This window comes from Leuresthes tenuis, unplaced genomic scaffold, assembly GCF_036924035.1.
Source record: "Leuresthes tenuis unplaced genomic scaffold, fLeuTen1.0.hap1 SCAF_7, whole genome shotgun sequence".
Lineage (NCBI taxonomy): Eukaryota > Metazoa > Chordata > Actinopteri > Atheriniformes > Atherinopsidae > Leuresthes > Leuresthes tenuis.
In genome coordinates this window covers 20,996,518-21,017,826 of record NW_027325361.1, presented here as the reverse complement: position 1 = coordinate 21,017,826, position 21,309 = coordinate 20,996,518, and the positions used below count along the sequence as shown (strand labels likewise).

Sequence of the window (21,309 nt, the reverse complement as noted above, 5' to 3'; positions counted from 1 at the left end):
TCCAACACAAAGCATTACAATATAACCAGGAGCCTGATTACCTGTTCAAGTAATATATACAAGGTGTGCTCTCTGACTCAGATCAGAAAACACTGTCATGTCTTCTTTGATTAATACTCCCCTGTATGAGTGTCATAAGACACTTTAATATTTGCTATTGTTTAATTCAGGATTCTACAGCTCGCGTGAATAAGGCAGAGTCATCAAAGCCTAACATAGCCGAATAGCTCTAAACTTCAGAGTCAGGAGGCATCGAAAAACATGCACGTTTTTTTTTATTGTGGAAGTCGTGCACGCGCAGTGGTTTATTTGAAGGTCCACTCAACTGACCTGTTGCCTTGTGGAGAAGAAATGGAGGCTATATACTATGTATTGGGCTTGGAGTGGATAGACAGCAGGAGTATTTTACTATTTTTCTGTGTCTTTCTTCTGTTGAGCGATGTTTTGAAGAACAGAAAACCGAAAAACTTCCCACCTGGCCCGCTTGCTCTTCCTTTCTCATTTCCTTTCTCAAACCCTATCTTCATTTCTCCACCGCATTCAACCTGCCAGACTTCACCTGCAGCTTACAGAGGTATGATTCCGTACTGAAGTATGGCAGTGAAGGATTTATACCTTGTGAAGTAACAAGTCAGCAGTGTGAATTTGTAAGGTATGTGGGCTCTATATACAGGGGTGACGGTGTCGTGTCTGGTCTAATAATTTGTGTAAAGATTCAGTTATTCTACAATTTATCTTTATATCTTAAAGTCCCAACTCTTACAAAGTATTAGTTGAGGGAGAAAAAGTGACATGATTAGTAATAAGGCTACGGCATGTTTGAAGATGAAGAAAGTTAATGAAGAATGAAGAAGCTTCTCTTTTTCACAATGCTTTCAAACTGTTTTCACCTTCTAAAAAAATCGCTATTGAACTGACCTTGTCAGCAATTTGGTGAGCTATATGGTGCTTTATCCACCAAACCATGACACAGAGCTATCACCATCGTCATAATCATCACCATTAGCTTCATTTTCTACAGCTCCAGAGGCCAGAGTAGTATAGTTGTTATGAAGTCCTGCATTTCTGCTGGGGGCCTTCAGAATAAAAGCTCTGTAGGTAGTTTTGTGTCGAATTGCACCGCTACATTGCCCAGTTGGATCACTCATGAGGTCCAGTGGGTTGCGCAATACATCCAGCTGGACATATAGTCTTTTTTTAGATAAGCTTTTGAAAAGTTTTGGTCACATCCTGACCGTGACTCCATTGCCGAGGCAGCTGATCGGAGTTGTGGCCGTAAGGTGGTCGGTGCCTGTCGTGGCGGCAACCCTCGAACCTGCTGGTGGACACCAGTGGTGAGGGAAGCCGTCAAGCTGAAGAAGGAGTCCTATCAGGCCTTTTTGGCCAGTGGGACCCTGGAAGCAGCTGATAGATACCGGCAGGCCAGACGGGCTGCGGCTTCGGCGGTTGCTGAGGCAAAAACTCGGGCCTGGGAGGAGTTCGGTGAGACCATGGAGAACGATTTCCGGACGGCCTCGAAGAGATTCTGGTCCACCATCCGGCGTCTCAGGGGGGGGAAGCGGCTCACAGTCAACACTGTGTACAGTGGGGACGGGGCTTTGCTGACCTCAACTAGGGATGTTGTGAGTCGGTGGGGGGAGTACTTCGAGGAACTCCTCAATCCTACCAACACATGCTCGGAAGAGGCAGAGTCGGAGAGCTCGGAGACGGGGCCTCCCATTTCTGGGGTTGAGGTTGCCGAGGTGGTCAAAAAGCTCCTCGGTGGCAAGGCCCCGGGGGTGGATGATGTCCGTCCTGAGTTTCTCAAGGCTCTGGATGTTGTAGGGCTGTCTTGGCTGACACGCCTCTGCAGCATTGCGTGGACATCGGGGACAGTGCCTCTGGACTGGCAGATTGGGGTGGTGGTCCCCCTCTTTAAAAAGGGGGACCGGAGGGTGTGTTCCAACTATAGGGGTATCACACTCCTCAGCCTCCCTGGTAAGGTCTATTCGGGGGTATTGGAGAGGAGGATCCGTCGGATAATCGAGCCTCGGATTCAGGAGGTGCAGTGTGGCTTTCGTCCTGGCCGTGGAACAGTGGACCAGCTCTATACCCTCGGCAGGATCCTGGAGGGTGCATGGGAGTTCGCCCAACCAGTCTACATGTGTTTTGTGGACTTGGAGAAAGCGTTCGACCGTGTCCCTCGTGGAGTCCTGTGGGGGGTGCTTCGGGAATATGGAGTGCCGGACCCCTTGATAGGGGCCATTCGGTCTCTGTATGACCAGTGCCAGAGTTTCGTCCGCATTGCCGGGAGTAAGTCGGATACGTTTCCGGTGAGAGTTGGACTCCGTCAGGGCTGCCCTTTGTCACCGATTCTGTTCCTAACTTTTATGGACAGAATTTCTAGGCGGAGCCAGGGCGTTGAGGGTGTCTGATTTGGCGACCTCAGAATCGGGTCTCTGCTTTTTGTGGATGATGTGGTTCTGTTAGCGTCGTCAGGCCGTGACCTTCAGCTCTCACTGGAGCGATTCGCAGCCGAGTGTGAAGCGGCTGGGATGAGAATCAGCACCTCCAAATCCGAGACTATGGTTCTCAGCTGGAAAAGGGTGGAGTGCTCTCTCTGGGTCGGGAATGAGATCCTTCCCCAAGTGGAGGAGTTCAAGTATCTCGGGGTCTTGTTCACGAGTGAGGGACGAATGGAGCGGGAGATTGACGGGCGGATCGGTGCGGCGTCTGCAGTGTTGCGGGCTCTGCACCGACCTGTCGTTGTGAAGAAGGAGCTGAGCCAGAAGGCGAAGCTCTCTATTTACTGGTCAATCTACGTTCCCATCCTCACCTATGGTCACGAGTTGTGGGTAGTGACCGAAAGAACAAGATCGCGAATACAAGCGGCCGAAATGGGTTTCCTCCGCAGGGTGTCTGGGCTCTCCCTTAGAGATAGGGTGAGAAGCTCAGTCATCCGGGAGGGGCTCGGAGTAGAACCGCTCCTCCTCCGCATTGAGAGGAGTCAGATGAGGTGGCTCAGGCATCTGGTTAGGATGCCCCCTGGACGCCTCCCTGGGGAGGTGTTCCGGGCACGTCCCACTGGGAGGAGACCCCGGGGAAGACCCAGGACACGTTGGAGAGACTATGTCTCTCGGCTGGCCTGGGAACGCCTCGGGGTCCCCCCAGAAGAGCTGGAGGAAGTGGCCGGGGACAGGGACGTCTGGGTTTCTCTGCTCAAGCTGCTGACCCCGCGACCCGACCCCCGGATAAGCGGCAGATGATGGATGGATGGATGGATGGATGGTCACATCCTCACCCAGGCAGCTGCTGCTGTCTATAACAGGTGTTGGTGTTAGTTTTGTGCTTGGCTTGTTTGTCATATATCTCTCTCTATATATATATATATATGTGTGTGTGTGTGTGTATATGCTTACAGCAACACAAAGACATACATTCACATAAGGACATCAGATCAGAAACCAATATATGAGAACAGTCATAAGTTGAAGGGACAACAACATTCTCTGTATTGGATGTGAAATAATTCAATAAAACTGAGGTTGCCCAAGCTTAGGAATTTTGCTTGATATCTTTAGACATTTGATCCTTTCTTTTAAGTAGTTTCTGTATTTTACCTGCATTTTCTCTATATTTTCCAGGCCAGCCGTTTAATGTTCAAAAACTAACAAACAATGCTGGTACAATTGACAACTCTTTGAGTACACTACCAAGCAGTACAAGAGTATTCAGAGCACCTAGAGGAACAAATGTGGGCACAGGTGAGCCTCTTCTGTCAGCACAACATTACGCTAAAAGAATTTCTTTGTTGAATTTCCCCAGTGGATGCATTTGTGTGTCTCAATTTTTTCAAGAACATAAGCTTCTAATAGGGCTTTACATGACAACTGAATCGTGGGTGAAGGACCAAACAAAGAGCCAGTCACTCTATGCAAGAATGATGTAGATTAACTAAGACACTTCAGTCCAGGACCTCTTTCTTTTTCATGCTCCCAAGTCCCTGATGCAGTGCTGCTGTATTGAAGTTTGAGCATGAAACTGAAATCTAATGTGGGCATCAAATTCAAGATGAGCGAAAAAAGATCAGAGTTTATGGTTTATGATTCAGAATTACATATGAATTTATTCAAATGTCATGTTAAAGATTCCAGTTTGTGAGCCACAATTTATTTACACTTTACATAAATGATACAGCTTAACAGCTTCACATATCATTTTTATACATTTTGTCAATAGAAATGGTATTCACACAGTGATATTGTAATAATACCTGACCCCTACAATCTAACTTTCCTCACCGGCAGTAATCATTCAGCAGTAAATACAGCTTTGCTTCCTCAAACATTTGCCCAGTCTTCCCTGTTTCACACTTGTTTTTGAGGGAACTGGTTTGGCAAAATGCTGCGTAATTCAGCGAGCTTTGGCATAAACCTTGTAGGGATGAGGTACTCGTGTAGTTCCACTAATTCCTTCTGTACTCAGCTCTACTCCCTCAGGAACAGAGAAGGAGAACTTCTGGAGTAAGCCAACCAAAAACAGGAACAACTCCATCTTGGCAAGGCCTTCTCCCAGACACACGCGCTTCCCTGAGGAACAAACACATACATGCATAAAAGTTAAGCGTGACAACGTCTACCTAAAAAGGTAGCTACCTAATTAAACTGTTTGTAATGTATATGTCTTGAGCTTAACATACCTGTATACCAATATCTGCCCCAACAATGACATAACAGTTGTTTAGTAGCTTCTTTTTTTAAAAAACTACTTTTAAAATGTTGTGGACTCCTCCTGCAGTCATGAGCTTTAAATGTTTTTTTTTGCACAATAAACACTCAAATTTGAACAATAAAGGACGCTCAGTCACAGCAGACTGGGTTGGCGGTGTACTCCACATGTTCAGTTTTCAGAAGCAACGTGAATATTTTTACGGGCAAATAGCATTCTGCCAGACATTTCATGGGATATTTAAGATACAAAATGAGTGGTTTACCTGCAGAGAAAGGAAGGAATGCTCCCTTCTTCACAAACTTTCCCTCAGGGTCGAGGAAGTGTCCTGGGTTGAAGGTGTCCGGAGTCTCCCATTCAGTCTTGTCAAACAGCACAGAGGTCAACATGGGCATCAGGGATGTGCCCTGAAAACAGCAAAATCCCCAAGGATTACACCCCGATATTCTGCAAAAACACAACAACGGAAGGATATTACTAACTCTTAAAATTACTATATTGTATATGCACCTTGGGTATGAAATATCCTCCCAGGGTTGTGTCCTTGGCAGCTATCCTCATTCCGTTGAGAGGGACAATATTTCCTATCCTCTGGACCTCGTGGATAACAGCATCAGTGTAAGGCAGGTTTGGTCTGTCAGCCATGGAGGGTTGGCGGGTCTGTCCAATCACTCTGTCAATCTCTGCTTGGACTCTCTCTACAAGAGAAAATTAAATAACTTTAGCTTCAGCTGAGGGAGAAATAGTCATTAAAGCTCATAAGATCTAATATTTTTTGCCTTGATGTTCCATTTAAAAAAAGAGAAGTAAAAAAATCCTTTTCCTTTCTTTGGGGTTTGAGATGAATATCTCTGAAAAGGAAATATGAAGAGATATATGCAAGATGGACTGATGACCTGTACAGGTTGTTCTATGCCCCTTGGTCACTGCTAGATGAGCTGCACTCCAACCTCTGACCCTGAATATGATCAAGCAGGTATGTCTGCAGCTTCTTTGAACGCAGCTGCTGTTTCCATAGTATTAACAATCAGCATCCATTAACTTTTCTGTCTCCAATATCATCTCCTAACAGTTTGCTTTATGATTAAACACATAAAATTAATGTTGGTCTCAGCAGCCTCAGAAGTATTTGCATCTCGTGTTTATAAGCAACTACTGACTAACAAGCAAACCTATTTTCAAGCTTTTTAGCACCTTGTAGGATGTAGCACGTCACCCACCTTGGACATCAGGGTTTTTGATGAGGAAAACCAAAGCCCACAGCAGAGTGGTGGACGTTGTTTCTGTTCCAGCCAGGAAGAGATCCAGAGAGCAGAGTGCCAGATTGGTCTCAGTGAAGCCCAGATCAGACTCTTTGTGCTACTCCAAAATGCAAAGAAGCAACATCAGTTAATGGTTGGGAAGTTGACAGAAATGTCTGCTTTTTACTTTTGTAGAGTGAAATGTTGGAATGCAGCTGCCTCCATACCTTCTCCATTTCAATGAGAAAAGCATCGATGTAGTCCCGGGGATTGTTGCGGTCCAGGTCCTTCTTGTGTCTGTTTGATTCCTGACTGAGGAAGTCTTGTAGGATGTTGTAATCGTTGAACATTTTGTTGTGAGGACCAGGCAAGTGTTTCATCACTCCAGGGAATGACTCATAGAGCTACTCAAAACAAAACGGGACAAGAAAAACCTTTATTCAAAACGTCCTTTTTCTCCTTCTGTGGTAAACCTCTGACATCTCTCTCTGTCAGTGTCTAAGGCAAGGCAAGTTCATTTGTATAGCACAATTCAACAACAAAGTGATTTAAAGTGCTTTACAGAGACATTAAATAAAGAGGACGATTTAGAATTTAAACAAAAAAGAATTAAATTAAAGAAATAGATAAAATCAGAGCAATAAAGATTGAAAAATAAAAAAAACATATGTAAGATAAGATAAAATAAACTGTAATAAAAATTATAAAAATGTAAATGCATGGACTAGTTTTTCCAGGTCCTGCTAAGACATCAGATCTTTTAACCTTGATATATTCTTAAGGTGATAGTAGGCTGACTTTGTTATTGCCTTAATGTGTTTTTCCAAATTTAGGTCAGAGTCCATCACTACAGCCAGATTTCTGGCCTGGTTGGTAGTTTTTAGGTGATTCTAGAACAAGACAAGAAACATGTGATTTTTGTCTGCTCGAATGAAAGTTACCTATTGACACAAAGTATGTTTTGAACCAGTTCCCGCCCAGTTCTCCAGTCGTTTGAGTAATATACTGTGGTCAACTGTATCAAAAGCAGCACTGAGATCCAGTAAAACTAAGACTGACATTTTTCCACCGTCTGTATTCAGACATATGTCATTAAACACTTTGGTCAGAGCAGTCTCAGTGCTGTGGTGCTGTCTAAAACCTGACTGGATAGTATCATAGCAGTTATTTTGTGTTGGAAAGTAATTAAGCTGTTGAAAGACCGCTTTTTCAATGATCTTATTTAAAAATGGGAGATTTGAGTTGAGCCTGTAATTGTTCATTTGTGTCTTGTCAAGACTGTCCTCTTTCAGCAGAGGTTTACTTCCAGATGTTTTTAGTGGCTCTGGAAACACACCTGACATTAAGGACAAGTTCACTATCAGTAACAGGTCTGACTCTAAAATCTTTGAGACCCCTTTGAAAAAACCTGTTGGCAGGATGTCTAAACAGCAAGAGGAGTTCAGCAAGATGTCCTCCAGGTCTTTACTGTAAATGGGTTGAAACAGTCTCATAGTGTTTAAACCGGTTTTCGGTGGATACGGTATATATGCTGAAGCTGCTGCTGATGTACCAACTGCTTGTCTAATATTTTGGACTTTGTCTGTGAAGAATTTGGAAAAGTCATTGCAGGCCATAGTGGAATGAAGTTCAGTTGTCTAAGAGAATTTTATTGACTTACTAGACCCCAAATGGATCCCTCCACCTGAAGTGACTCAGATAAATACTTCAGCATGACCTGAAAGTTGTGGTCATTGTAGTCAAATCTTTTACCCATCACCAGCTGGCAAATAATGTTAGATACGGCATTGTTGAAGAGGCCTGCGGGGCTGAAAGGTTCACCTGAGGAAGAGATCACTGCTTAAAAAAAAAAGGCTGCTTGGATCATTAGCTGCTGGTACTGCAGGAATATGATATGAGTATACGTCACACTCAGTGTAAACCACCTTTCTCCTTCTGTATTTCCTCCTGTAGGTATCGGATTTCCTCACAGATACATTGTTCCATGGAGCTTTTGCCCAGGCCGAAGGTGCGTAAGGTAGACAAAGCAAAGCGTCGCTGTTTCTTCCATGTTTCACCATTGGCCATGAATAGACCGTCTGGAAGGGACATGCATAGGTGAGGAAGTTAAAGGATTATGGAAACCAATGTCTCTACACAAAGTGACTATAAAGGGAACGATTTTATACTTGAGTGTCCGCTGTAAAACCTGTCAGCTATCGCGCTGTGTGGTCGATCCACAAAGTTCTCAGCTTGTGTCACTAAGGCTTCCTTCACCATCTTGTAGCCTGTCACAAACACCTGTGTATCACTGCCGAAGCGGACACTGAAGACATTTCCATAGATGTCAGCCAACTGTGAACAATAAAACAATGAACAGACACTGTTAAACAAAACGTGCCAGTGTACGATATAAAGTTCATAAATTAGAAGTTGAGCGAACAAAGTTGGTGTGTTTTAAGGTCAGATTTTCCAATCACGTCTACAAATTAACCACAAGATGCAAGCACCTGCTTTATATGTCTGCATATACCTTATCATTGGAAACCTGAATGCAAACAACACAAAACATAAGTTGTGCTGCACAAGTAATCGAAATTAGATTTGAAAAAAGCTTTTAAGTATTATTTGATGACTCCGAAGCCCCTAAAGCTTTAACATGTATAGAAATCGGTACCTTGCAAAAATAATTTTGTGGGTGTTTGCTGTCCACACTTAAGATGTTCCCAAAGAAGGGGAGAGCCTGCGGTCCTGGAGGAAAATTTGATGGTTTCTTGTTTCTGAGGAAGTCCGCAATCAGGAGGAACAGAAAAATAAACAAGAAAAGCCCCTTTAGATCAAAGCTCAGTAAAATATTGTAAAGCCACATGGTTAAAGGAGCAAATAAGGCAGTAGGAATGTCCGAGCTGATCTTCTCTTTAAAGCAGCAGTGTTTTTAAGTCTGTTAACGTTTGATATATTCCTTTTTTCAGCACACCCAGGACAGGCAACTGAAAAAAATAGCAGATCATAGTCTTACATAACGTACAGTACTTACATAACAAGCTGCAAACCACACCTACTTGCCCCTTGACAAACAAACCCTCTGGGGCACGTGTGATGAAACCTATTGTAACTTTGCACTCATTAGATTTTCAGCTCTACAGTATATATCGCACATTGAGTTCAAGACCTCTACTGCTGTTTCAGTTATTTTAATCAGAGATTAAATGTTGAGAGGTAAGCAGAGCCAAGCCAACATTACAAAGTGCAGTCGTGGCAAAAGGCACCAAATAGATTTACTACGCAGGTGCATGTAAGTGAGCTTAAAATGAGCTGAACAGGTTTGGCAACTGAATGCAGACAATGACATGGACAAATGGGAGAAATGTAACTGAAGCCAATAAATACAAGTTCATGCGAAATAAGCAGAAAAAGGTGCCTGTTCAAGCCAAATGTCCTTCCACCGGAATTACATCTATTTCTCAAATAATAAGAGACCCTCAACATAATATAGATCAATCAATACTTTGCAAACTGTGTTTGTGGGAACTTTTAAAAGTTCATGGCATGTCCACTTGTTGTGTCTTTGAAGCAGAATTGCAATCATCTATTAGTGTGAGAACAGAATATAGCATCCACAATACAGGCACTTTAAGAATAATGACAAATTGCAACTTATCAGTTTTATTGCAGTTTGTTTTATCAGTTAGTCAATCAGACTTTATTCATATCACACTTCTTTGAAATTTATTTGAAAAATCAATTTAATTCAAACAACATAGAATAATAATGACATGAAAATAAATTAATGTATAAAAAAAATAAATTAAAACCAGACAAATAGTAGGCAACAATAGGAATAAATAAATCTAGCTACAAGCCAAATAAATAACTAATAACTTATTTCATATACTTTAAATGTAAATTTCTCACAACTTTAATCAGCAGTTCAGACTATAAACCTTTCCGGATCTCATTTCATGGGCAACTAGACATGGTTTACTTCTATATGTCGGTCTTGTGGTCTCAGTCTGGCCCCCTCTACAGAAATCTTCTGACTCCGTCACAGGTAGGTGAAGTGCTAAAGCTGTACTGGTTTGTACTGGTTTGCAAACAAAAGTAGCAACTAGTTAGTGTAAATAAAGGTCAAAGCAGTCAATATTTGTTATTGTTTAATTCAGGATTCTACAGCTCGCATGAATAAGGCAGAGTCATCAAAGCCTAACATAGCCGAATAGCTCTAAACTTCAGTCAGGAGGCATCGAAAAACATGCACGTTTTTTTTTATTATGGAAGTCGTGCACGCGCAGTGGTTTATTTGAAGGTCCACTCAACTGACCTGTTGCCTTGTGGAGAAGAAATGGAGGCTATATACTATGTATTGGGCTTGGAGTGGATAGACAGCAGGAGTATTTTACTATTTTTCTGTGTCTTTCTTCTGTTGAGCGATGTTTTGAAGAACAGAAGACCGAAAAACTTCCCACCTGGCCCGCTTGCTCTTCCTTTCATCGGAGATCTCCACCGCATTCAACCTGCCAGACTTCACCTGCAGCTTACAGAGGTATGATTCCGTACTGAAGTATGGCAGTGAAGGATTTATACCTTGTGAAGTAACAAGTCAGCAGTGTGAATTTGTAAGGTATGTGGGCTCTATATACAGGGGCGACGGTGTCGTGTCTGGTCTAATAATTTGCGTAAAGATTAAGTTATTCTGCAATTTATCTTTATTTCTTAACGTTCCAACTCTTACAAAGTATTAGTTGAGCAAGAAAAAGTGACATGATTAGTAATAAGGCTACGGCATGTTTGAAGATGAAGAAAGTTAATGAAGAATGAAGAAGCTTCTCTTTTTCACAATGTTTTCAAACTGTTTTCATTTTCTAAAAAAATCGCTATTTAAAACAATTTGGGGCCTTCACACTTTCTCTATTTACTCCGTGGTTGTAAGTCGGGACAAGTATAGACCCAGAGCTACAGAGTAATACACTGCAGCTTTATTACACTATAGCACTTTATTACTCCATAGCTCTGCATAGACGTAGACGTTGAGCACTGGTCTCGTTCCGTTGCTGCGATACGTCAACGCGTCCACCATATTGGTTATGGCACCATGGGCCGGGGAACGGACCTCAACACAGCACCTGGGCAAGTTCAGGCAAGATTGGGTGTAACAGGGGAAATCGTTTCTTTAAGTGAAAGACAGCCTCATCGCACGGACTGGTGAATGAAAGATGAGGGTTGTGCTCACATGTACTGTGACTGAATGACACCCTGTAGCCAAAGTGTGTTGTTAAAAGACGCCAAGTCAAGTCATACCGCATATTATTGCTTCACAAAATGATTTTCTTGACCTGCGTGTCGTTTCTCGCTATGACAGGATGTTAGCACCCTCCCCTGTACTTTCAGTCTAAACATTTTGGCGTGGTAAATGGACTTGTACTTGTATAGCGCTTTTCTAGTCTAACTGCTTCACTACATGCCACATTCACCCCACTCACACACATTCATACAGCACGTCTTAAGATACTTAACTACGTGCTTTTTCTAATCATTCACACACACACATTCATACCCCAGTGATACACTGGGAGGCAACGTGGGGTTCAGTGTCTTGCCCAAGGTCATGTAGCCTCATGTAGCCTGGGGAAACCAGAATCGAACCACCGACCTTTCGATTGGTGGGCGACTGCTCTTCCTCCTGCGCTTCCTCCTGAGAGACGACTTTCTGCCATAAGGTGGAAATGGAGTGAAAGTTGAAACAGCGACACAACATTGTTTGGTGCCAATCGAAACTCGGCCAAAAAGAGTACATCTCCATAAGTGAACGGAAAAAATACACAAATGTTCTAGTTCCCGTCTCTCTTCGATAAATGGCACCAATTCCCATTTTTCTGTTTTTCGTTTAATAGTTGTTTCAGTTTCTTCCATACAAATATAAATGGACATTTATCTATATCTTTCGTATGTTATTTGACCTTTTTCCCTGTTGATTCATGATATTAGACATTTAGCAGCTTCACCTTCAAAAAAATTGGGTGATGTCCTTTAATTTCTAAATGATGACTCTTTTCAGTAAGATTATGTTTGATACACAGCATATCTAAAATGTTTAGTCACTTACAATGAAACGGAAGTTATCCAACATGATTAAACGATTACTGCAATATAGTTTGCACCTCCCTGAATGAATTTAAACTTTATGTTTGCAGTTTTCTCCCGTTTCTCTTTTTTGTTTGTTCTGTTTGTCTATTTATGAAACAACTGCTCATTATGAATGCTACAGAGAAAATGAGCTATTTATGAAGAGTTACCTAACGAGACAGCGGGAGAAACAATGAAAAGCTTTCACTCTCATTTTAGATTTTATCGTTCTCTTCACCAGTTGACTGAGAAATGCCTGGTGGGAGAGAAGCTGTGAGTAGCAGCAGTCTTCTGGAACCAACTTATGGCTTTATCAGGAGCTGCATTTTGATGGATGGTATCAGCATTTAGATGGCATTGACATAAGTCAAGTACTCTGAGTTTAAGATGGGAGGAAAAAAAATAATCCAAAGGTTAAATATGAAACAGTCTCTCAATTCAAACTAATTGTATTTTTTTTAAGAGAGACATGTGTTAAACTATATTTTCCCAGCTTTATTAGGGTACAGGTTTATTGGGGTTCTTCCTCTTTTTTTTAAGAGAGACATGTGTCAAACTATATTTTCCCAGCTTTATTAGGGTACAGGTTTATTGGGGTTCTTCCTCTTAGTGGGAACTTTTTTGTGGTCGTCCCCATTCCATTTCAAGTACTTTCACCTAATCAGCATTAACACGGCATTACTTTTAAAGAACGATTTGCTTTGAGCTTTTTGGATCACAGCACACAAACCTGTCTTTGTATCCATCTATGAATCAACTATAAGTGTTGAACCCCAACACTAACCTGCTGTCTGTGTGTTCAGTTTGCAGAGAAATATGGAAACGTTTTTAGCCTTTATGTCTTTGGTGGAAGAGCTGTGATCATTAATGGTTTCAAGCACGTGAAAGAGGCTCTGGTCCAACGAGGAGAGGACTTCTCTGATCGTCCAACTGTGCCACTGTTTGAAGAAATACTTGGGAATGAAGGTGTTGTTTGCTGAATTTCATTTCTAAAGTTGCTGGGTGGTTTTAAATAAAGTCACGAGCATCCAAGTCCATTTACCTTAAAGGGGAACTCCAGTATTTTTTAACCTAGACCTTATTTCTGGCGTGAAATACGTTCATCTACTCACCGAGAACAGTTTGGTGAAAGTTTGCCTCCTTTGGAATATATTTAGATTCCTCGAGATCCATATAACGGAATGAACGGGGACATAGATGATGCAATGTGTCAATAAGGCATTATCTGTCTTTATTTCACCAATACTTTAAGACGAATGAATGTATGAATATATACTCTTGCACTGTTAGTTCATAGCTGCAATGTTGTTGTTAGTGGCAGCTATCGGGGGGTTTATAGAGGGCTTTCTACACACTCGTCTACTGGGATGACGTCATTGACGCCCGCTGCATTAATACTGTTTTGTTTTCCAAAAATAGGTATTGTGATGTCAAATGGTTACTCATGGAAACAGCAGAGGAGATTTGCTCTTCATACGCTGAGAAACTTTGGTCTGGGCAAGAAAACCCTGGAGCATTTCATTCAGCAGGAGTGCCAATATCTGACCGAGGCTTTTGCAGATCAGCAAGGCATTAAAATCTTTTCTTCTTAAATTCTTTTTCCCGTGACTCCTTATTTTTTATTGAACTTCACTTTTTCTCTTTGTTTTACAGGAAAACCTTTCAATGGCCAGTCACCGATAAGCAATGCTGTGTCCAACGTCATCTGCTGTTTGGTCTTTGGGAACCGATTTGAGTACAACGACGAGCAGTACCGGTCTATTCTTCAGTGCTTCAGTGACATTGTGCGCTTACAGGGAGATTTTTCAGTCCAGGTGAGACTTCTCTGTTGACACAAATCAAGTCTCTGGACAAATTTGCATGGCCACAACAAGGCTGTGTTCTGATTGACTGCTCGTTCAGCATTATTCACTCACTGTGTATTTTTCACTACATGGTGCCTGTTACATCCCCACCGTTAAGTCAGGGGGTAGTGGAGTATGGTAAAAGTAATCAGCTTTTATTAGAAATGGAGTTAACATAAAGAGGTGGCCACACCACTATTCTCACAAAAACATTAAGAAGGGTCCAGAACCCAGAACCGACCTATATGGGGAGGGGGAAATAAGAACTACGAGAACAAAACCCCTTCGGTGCTCTACAGGCCCACAATCAGCAGCAAACTCCTCAATTGCTTCTGCCGCCACAACACACACACACAGTTGGTAGCAAACTTCACCAGGCTCCCCAAATTCACCAAACTGCAACCAAGGAAGACACCAAAAAGGCTCCACACCTTGAGCTGGGTCAGCCTCCAACACCAAATGTCACAGTGGTATGCATCCTGCCTGGCTCTCCCCCCTCTGGGGAAAATCCATCTTCCCTCACCTTCATAAAGTTTTAGGGCGGATCACTCATTATGCCCAGGTGAAGCCTTGGAAAACAAGCAGCAACTGGGACCTGGAAAAGAGAGAGCACCACACACACACACCTACCTATCCACCCATTTCCTCAGTATGTAACAGTCCCTTAACAAACAAACGCCAGCAGGATAAGTCCAAGTTCAATCTGCACTGGTCTGCTGTTTCCAATTGAAAAAAGGTTGTGAATTACACCTGTGATTAACATCACAGTCATAAAGCTTAGTGATGCAAATTTGAGAGCCCCTTCTGATATCAGCAACATAACTATGCGACCTGCCCAGTAAGCTCTCTCTCTCTCTCTCTCTGTCAAGATCCGCAAAATGTGCAGTACCGAAAGTAGCGTGAAGCAGATGCTGCTTTCATATAAGGAAGAGAGATTAAAATATACCCTGCTTGTGTTTTTGAGCAGACATATCACATTTTCATGTTATTCTTTTGGGGTTCAAGATATGATTACAATAGATTTATTTATTAATTTTTTTTAATCTGTAGTGAGACCCAGGTTTATTCAGAAAACATTGGAGGCTGCAGCCGCAGTTGCCCAGTTCTAACGACACCTTACAACAAATCACTAGGTTGTATGAGTTGGCTGATTTAACCTGAGGACTTCCACTGTCAAAACTCAATAGGTCATCTTCAAGTAAAAGAGATGGGTGGAGAAGGAGATACATTATGTGTGTGGTGTTTGCATTTTCTTCCTGTGCCTGCATTGGCTTCTCTCCATGTACTCTGGCAACCCGCATGGTTATTTGTCTCATTTGGTTTTATTTTGGCCCTGTGATGGACTGGCAATCTGTTCGGGGTGTACCCCGTGTCTCGTCCAGTAGCAGCTTGGATAGGTTGCATCCTCCCCACAACCCTGAACAGGATAAAGCGGGTATAGAAACTGAATAACGTGTTTTTTATGTAATGAAGGGTTTTTTGACCTAACATCGGGCAGGTCTTTCCAATGCTAGTTGAAAAACTTTTCCTGTAAGACTGCTGGTTTATTTTGCTCACAGGCAGCATTCAAAAACTCAGCATTTTCAAAAATGAATGTCAATCCCACCAGGTGGTAAGGAACCAGGTAGAAATGTCATATCCACAGTATTCGCTGTTAGATGATTTGGTATCTGTCTCCCTGTTCTGTAGGTTTACAACACTATTCCCTGGCTGATGAAGAGGCTTCCTGGATCTCATCAGAAAATATTTGCTTTGACAAAGAAGTTAACTGACTTCACAGAAGTCAAGATCAAAGAACACAGACAGAACCTTGACCCCTCTTCTCCTAGAGACTACATCGACTCGTTTCTCATTGAGATGGGAGAGGTGAACGCAATGTCAGATCATTTTTTTTGTGTGTTTGTACATACATTAAATATGTTAATCGATTATCTTATCTTATCTTTCTTTTGTATCTCTGATAGATGGAGGACAAAGATTCCAGTTTTAATCTCAAAAGTTTGTGCTTTTGTACACTGGACCTGTTCTTTGCTGGAACTGAAACTACCACCACTACTTTACACTGGGGGCTGCTATACATGATATACCATCCCGATATACAAGGTGTGTGTCTCTTTTAAGCATCTTGCCAAGACCCTAAACAGTCAGTGGTTTCTCACATATCAGTCCTTCCCTGTTTGGGGAGAGAGAATCATTGTTCATTTATGCAGTGCACAGATTCACATTTTGTCCTGTTTTCTCTGTTTGCAGAGAAAGTTCAGGCTGAGATAGATGCTGTGATTGGTTCATCCAGACAGCCCTCTCTGACTGACAGAGAAAACATGCCCTACACTGATGCTGTCATCCATGAGATGCAGAGAATGGGCAACATCATCCCTCTCAATGTGGTTCACATGACAAGCAGGGACACCACCTTAGATAAGTACACTATCCCAAAGGTACCTAACCCACAGCTAACCCTTTACAATTCAGTGTCAGTTTACCAGGGGACTCAGGACACAGACGCAGGGTCGTATGGGTTCCAAGAGGTTTTATTATAAAACACAGCACACAGAGCACAACTTGGCAGGGCGATCTCCTGGCAGCGCAAAGAAAAGGCTATGAAAAACCTAAGCGCTCTCCTCAGTAACTAAGCGGAGGAGGAGCGCAGCTACGAAAGTTACAGACATAAAACTCTCCAAATTGGGAGGAAAACAGAAAAGCTATGAACACTAAACAAAACAAAGACATGCTCTCGAAACGAGGCGGAATAAAACAAGAGACGCACTCTTAACAAAACAGAGGCTCTATGAACTTTAACGATAAACTCAAACTCTCCTTTAACTGAGGCGACTATGAATGGTTACAACGAAAAATCACTCCTTGAAAACAGAGGAAAACAAGGCTATTAAACTTACAGTGTTAGAATAAATAAACTAAGGCTATGGGTAAGAACAAATTACAACACAAGATAGCACTGCAGGAGGATCGCTCACTGCAGGCTCGTGGAAACTGTGGCTCAAGGAACAAGACAAAGGGCTGTAATGATGCTCATGTGTAGAGACAACATACTGGCACAAGACAAGGGAAACGCAGACTATTTGAACACATGAGGGACCATGGGGAACAGGTGGAAACACTTGGTAATCAGGGAAGACAATGAGACGCTTGACACGGGAGGAAGGGAAAGATACCTGAAACGAGAGGAGACAGTTAGTGATTTCAAAATAAAACAGGAAATGACGAGACAAGACATGGAACAGAAAATAAACCGTGACATTCAGGACTACAGGGTAATCTTTGAATAGATTGTACTCCTTTTCTTCATCAGTTATTCCTAACTTATTCCTCTGCTGATAAAATTTGTTACTGATTCCTTCATAGTGTAGTATTCAAATGTTGCTCAGTACTAATTTTTCTGCTCTGTGTGATTACATCATGCTGTTCTTAAAGTGTACCGCCTGGCCAAAAGAAAAAGGTCATTTGGATTCAAGTAAGAATATAGCTAAGAGCTTCTCATTGGAAAAGCACTGAAGTGACTAATATGTCCATATGTCAGATTAAAGTTGTTATTAAATATGGCGAGAATAAAGTCGTAATTGGTAGGTTGTTCTACTTAAAATGGAAAAGGCAAGAGTGCAACAGTTAGCATATAAGGTTAATGTAATACTATAGGCTACATGTTAAACGTTAGTTAAACGGTTCTGCTCACTGATAGAATATTTAAGACTTTATTCTCATAATTAATTCTCACCGCCTTATTTAATAACGACTTGAATCTCGTAATTAATTCTCACCGCCTTATTTAATAACGACTTGAATCTCGTAATTAATTCTCACCGCCTTATTTAATAACGACTTGAATCTCGTAATTAATTCTCGCTGCCATATTTAATAAGGACTTTAATCTCGTAATTAATTCTCCAAAAAATTGTTTTTAATGTGGCCCTAATACTCCGTCGTAGATAACTTCGAGATGGATTATAATTTTTATTTTCTTATTCCTTTTTGTAGAAATTCTTTTTTTTTTTTAAACTGTGTAAAGTCTATATAGAAAGTGTCTCTTTTAATGATGGGTTTTCCTCAGGGCACCATGATAATACCTTCACTTCACTCGGTCCTACATGATGAGTTGATGTGGGAGACTCCGCACTCCTTCAACCCTCATCACTTTCTGGACAAGGATGGTAAATTTAGGAGGAGAGAAGCCTTCGCTCCTTTTTCTCTTGGTAAGTCGCTCATTACAATCCTTCAAAAGTGACAAAATGACTGAAAGATCTGGCATGTCTCTTCTTGCCATCAGTTGGGCTGTTCATTGTATGTTTCTGTTTACCCTGAACAGATATTACCTTCATTGGAAGTGGTCATAGAACACATTTAGCTTTTTGTGTGTGTGTCCATTTGAGTTGCAACTACATTTATTATTGTTTAAGTGTGATTTGAAACATCCTGCTGTGTTTATTATTCAAAGATCTATTCACGAGAAACAATGAAAACCCAGAAACTTATAAAACCAGGGAGAGGATTTCCTGAATGATTGCATCTGTCAGAATCCCTGTTTTGGGACCCAGAAATTACTGATGTGGTGCAGCGCCTGAAAGGCATGGACAAATTGGATTCCTGTTTGGTTCTGCTTCCTGTGTATTTATGGGTGTCAGTAACGGTGGTGTGGAAGGGAGGACCCAGATGCAGAACTTTAACAAAAACTTGATTTATTTAAAAAAACAAAGAACAAAAAGTGCGGCTGAGCCGGATACCAAAAATCTTAATTGTGAAAAACAAAACAAGACAAGGCTATGAAACAAGACGAGACTATGAAACAAGATGAGACTATGAAACAAGATGAGACTATGAAACAAGATGAGACTATGAAACAAGATGAGACTATGAAACAAGACGAGACTATGAAACAAGACGAGACTATGAAACAAGACGAGACTACGAAACAAGACGAGACTATGAAACTAGACGAGACTACGAAACAAGACGAGACTACGAAACAAGACGAGACTACGAAACAAGACGAGACTATGAAACAAGACGAGACTATGAAACAAGATGAGACTATGAAACAAGATGAGACTATGAAACAAGACGAGACTATGAAACAAGATGAGACTATGAAACAAGACGAGACTATGAAACTAGACGAGACTACGAAACAAGACGAGACTATGAAACAAGATGAGACTATGAAACAAGATGAGACTATGAAACAAGATGAGACTATGAAACAAGACGAGACTATGAAACAAGACGAGACTACGAAACAAGACGAGACTATGAAACTAGACGAGACTACGAAACAAGACGAGACTATGAAACAAGATGAGACTATGAAACAAGATGAGACTATGAAACAAGATGAGACTATGAAACAAGACGAGACTATGAAACAAGACGAGACTATGAAACAAGACGAGACTACGAAACAAGACGAGACTATGAAACTAGACGAGACTACGAAACAAGACGAGACTACGAAACAAGACGAGACTACGAAACAAGACGAGACTACGAAACAAGACGAGACTATGAAACAAGACGAGACTATGAAACAAGATGAGACTATGAAACAAGACGAGACTATGAAACAAGATGAGACTACGAAACAAGACGAGACTACGAAACAAGACGAGACTATGAAACAAGATGAGACTATGAAACAAGACGAGACTACGAAACAAGACGAGACTACGAAACAAGACGAGACTATGAAACAAGACGAGACTATGAAACTAGACGAGACTACGAAACAAGACGAGACTACGAAACAAGACGAGACTATGAAACTAGACGAGACTATGAAACAAGACGAGACTATGAAACAAGACGAGACTACGAAATAAGACGAGACTATGAAACAAGACGAGACTATGAAACAAGACGAGACTACGAAATAAGACGAGACTATGAAACAAGACGAGACTACGAAACAAGACGAGACTATGAAACTAGACGAGACTATGAAACAAGACGAGACTACGAAACAAGACGAGACTATGAAACAAGACGAGACTATGAGAACTAAAGCAAAACCTGACCTGACAAGACTGTGAACAAACGCGGCTTCAACCATGGAAAGTGAGGTGAGGATTCTGCACTGACTGAGGGAAACCTGGAAACTAAATACCAAGGGAGGCGATTAGTGATGGAGTGCAGATGTGAACAAAAACAGGTGACGTGAGTGAAACATAATGTGACAGGGGAAAAAACATGACAAGAAATTAGCCTAGAATCTGAAAACAAGACAAAACAAAACAAAACTCAAAACGTGCCGTGACAATGGCCGTTTCACCCTGCGGTATTTATAGTATTGCACAAATCTCTTTTGTCCTAAAATGTCAAATAGCAATGATTCAGATGTCTCATATTAGATCAAACTAAAGTATCTGCAGTTATTAATTAGATGAGTATAATAATAATTAAGTTACTATCTGCTGCCTTATCTTTATTTAATGATGATTTATGATTTATTTAACATGGCACATGTGTGTTTTGCTCATCTGACTCTCAGACTTTACCACTTTAGCATTAGCAGCAGTGGTAGGTCAGATGATGTTCTTTATAAGCAAATGACTCATTATTTTATCTTCTGTGATACGTGAATATGCAAATTGCCTTTCGTTAACCCTCCTTTACCTTCTCATAATGGGCATCCGAGCACCACCGACACAACATTATTGATGATGTTGATATTTGTACTTGAATATATTATACATTTAATGAGGAAAAGTCTTGTGTTGTTTTGTGTATTCTCAGGTAAGCGAGCATGTCTTGGGGAACAGCTGGCCAGGATGGAGTTATTCCTCTTTTTCACCTCCCTCCTTCAGAGGTTTTCGTTTACGACACCGAAAGGAGAGCAGCCCACTCTGGAGTTCAAGTTGGGAGCAACTCGCTGTCCCAAACCTTACCGCATGTGCGCCGTTCAACGTTAAAGATAAACCATCAATCATCCTAAACTGAGAGCAATATATCACTGCATTTGTCTATGAGTGAAAAACATCTGCTGAAGAAATTGTGACGTTGACAGTGTTCCTGCTTTAATTTCATTTTTGAGTGGAATGACTGAAGATTAGACCTGCTGTCATAGCAGCAGTTTAGTTTGTTAAACCAGGTACTTCAGTCAGATACTGTGAAGTTTTTTTTTTCTTTAAAAAAAAGAATAAAACTGAATAAACTGTCTCTGTGCTATTTGTCTGAACAGATTCATGATGTGTTAGTGAATTTGTAATCTGGAACTCAAATCCCAGAAACTATAGATGAAGTCGAAGACGTTCTCAATTCTTAAATGAAATTGCTTAGAATAAAGGATTTAATGAAATAACCTGGTTTTAAAGCTTTAATCCACTTATTATACGTGATCGTAAAATGGGCATAATTAGGACTTATAACAGGGTATTTTCTCTCTCTCATGCTCCTATTTTCACATAAGT

General features: G+C 41.4%; 2 protein-coding genes across 3 annotated transcripts; one reads left to right on the top strand and one right to left on the bottom strand.

Moving 5' to 3' along the window:
- Positions 1 to 4,101: 4,101 nt before the first annotated feature.
- Positions 4,102 to 8,926, bottom strand: LOC140312145 (cytochrome P450 2J6-like). Its single transcript, XM_072389832.1, has 9 exons — positions 8,605 to 8,926; positions 8,117 to 8,282; positions 7,874 to 8,026; positions 7,609 to 7,769; positions 6,176 to 6,352; positions 5,928 to 6,066; positions 5,218 to 5,405; positions 4,973 to 5,114; positions 4,102 to 4,568 (listed from the first exon to the last, which is right to left on the bottom strand). Exons 1-9 carry the CDS (start codon positions 8,794 to 8,796, stop codon positions 4,393 to 4,395), a joined length of 1,494 nt encoding a protein of 497 aa, XP_072245933.1. The 5' UTR covers positions 8,797 to 8,926; the 3' UTR covers positions 4,102 to 4,392.
- A 1,292-nt stretch (positions 8,927 to 10,218) lies between these two features.
- LOC140312142 (cytochrome P450 2J4-like) lies at positions 10,219 to 21,058 on the top strand. Of its 2 annotated transcripts, none has more exons than XM_072389830.1 (9): positions 10,219 to 10,470; positions 12,854 to 12,990; positions 13,470 to 13,600; positions 13,704 to 13,864; positions 15,584 to 15,760; positions 15,859 to 15,997; positions 16,145 to 16,332; positions 17,961 to 18,102; positions 20,636 to 21,058. In XM_072389830.1, exons 1-9 carry the CDS (start codon positions 10,270 to 10,272, stop codon positions 20,809 to 20,811), a joined length of 1,452 nt encoding a protein of 483 aa, XP_072245931.1. In that variant the 5' UTR covers positions 10,219 to 10,269; the 3' UTR covers positions 20,812 to 21,058. The 2 variants fall into 2 exon arrangements, with proteins under 2 accessions (XP_072245931.1, XP_072245930.1); XM_072389829.1 differs by having other exon boundaries at positions 10,220 to 10,470; positions 12,854 to 13,016; positions 13,470 to 13,619.
- Positions 21,059 to 21,309: the final 251 nt, after the last annotated feature.

Excerpts from the sequence above, each read along its gene's own strand:
- LOC140312145 (XM_072389832.1), bottom strand. The coding sequence starts at position 8,796 with ATGTGGCTTTACAATATTTTACTGAGCTTTGATCTAAAGGGGCTTTTC. Across the intron at positions 7,770-7,873 it reads GGAAATACAGAAGGAGAAAG|GTGAACCTTTCAGCCCCGCA; the intron begins GTGGTTTACACT and ends TCTCTTCCTCAG. Across the intron at positions 6,353-7,608 it reads AGGGATCCATTTGGGGTCTA|CTCTATGAGTCATTCCCTGG; the intron begins GTAAGTCAATAA and ends TGTTTTGAGTAG.
- LOC140312142 (XM_072389829.1), top strand. The coding sequence starts at position 10,270 with ATGGAGGCTATATACTATGTATTGGGCTTGGAGTGGATAGACAGCAGG. Across the intron at positions 13,865-15,583 it reads AGGGAGATTTTTCAGTCCAG|GTTTACAACACTATTCCCTG; the intron begins GTGAGACTTCTC and ends CCTGTTCTGTAG. Across the intron at positions 16,333-17,960 it reads ATAAGTACACTATCCCAAAG|GGCACCATGATAATACCTTC; the intron begins GTACCTAACCCA and ends GGTTTTCCTCAG.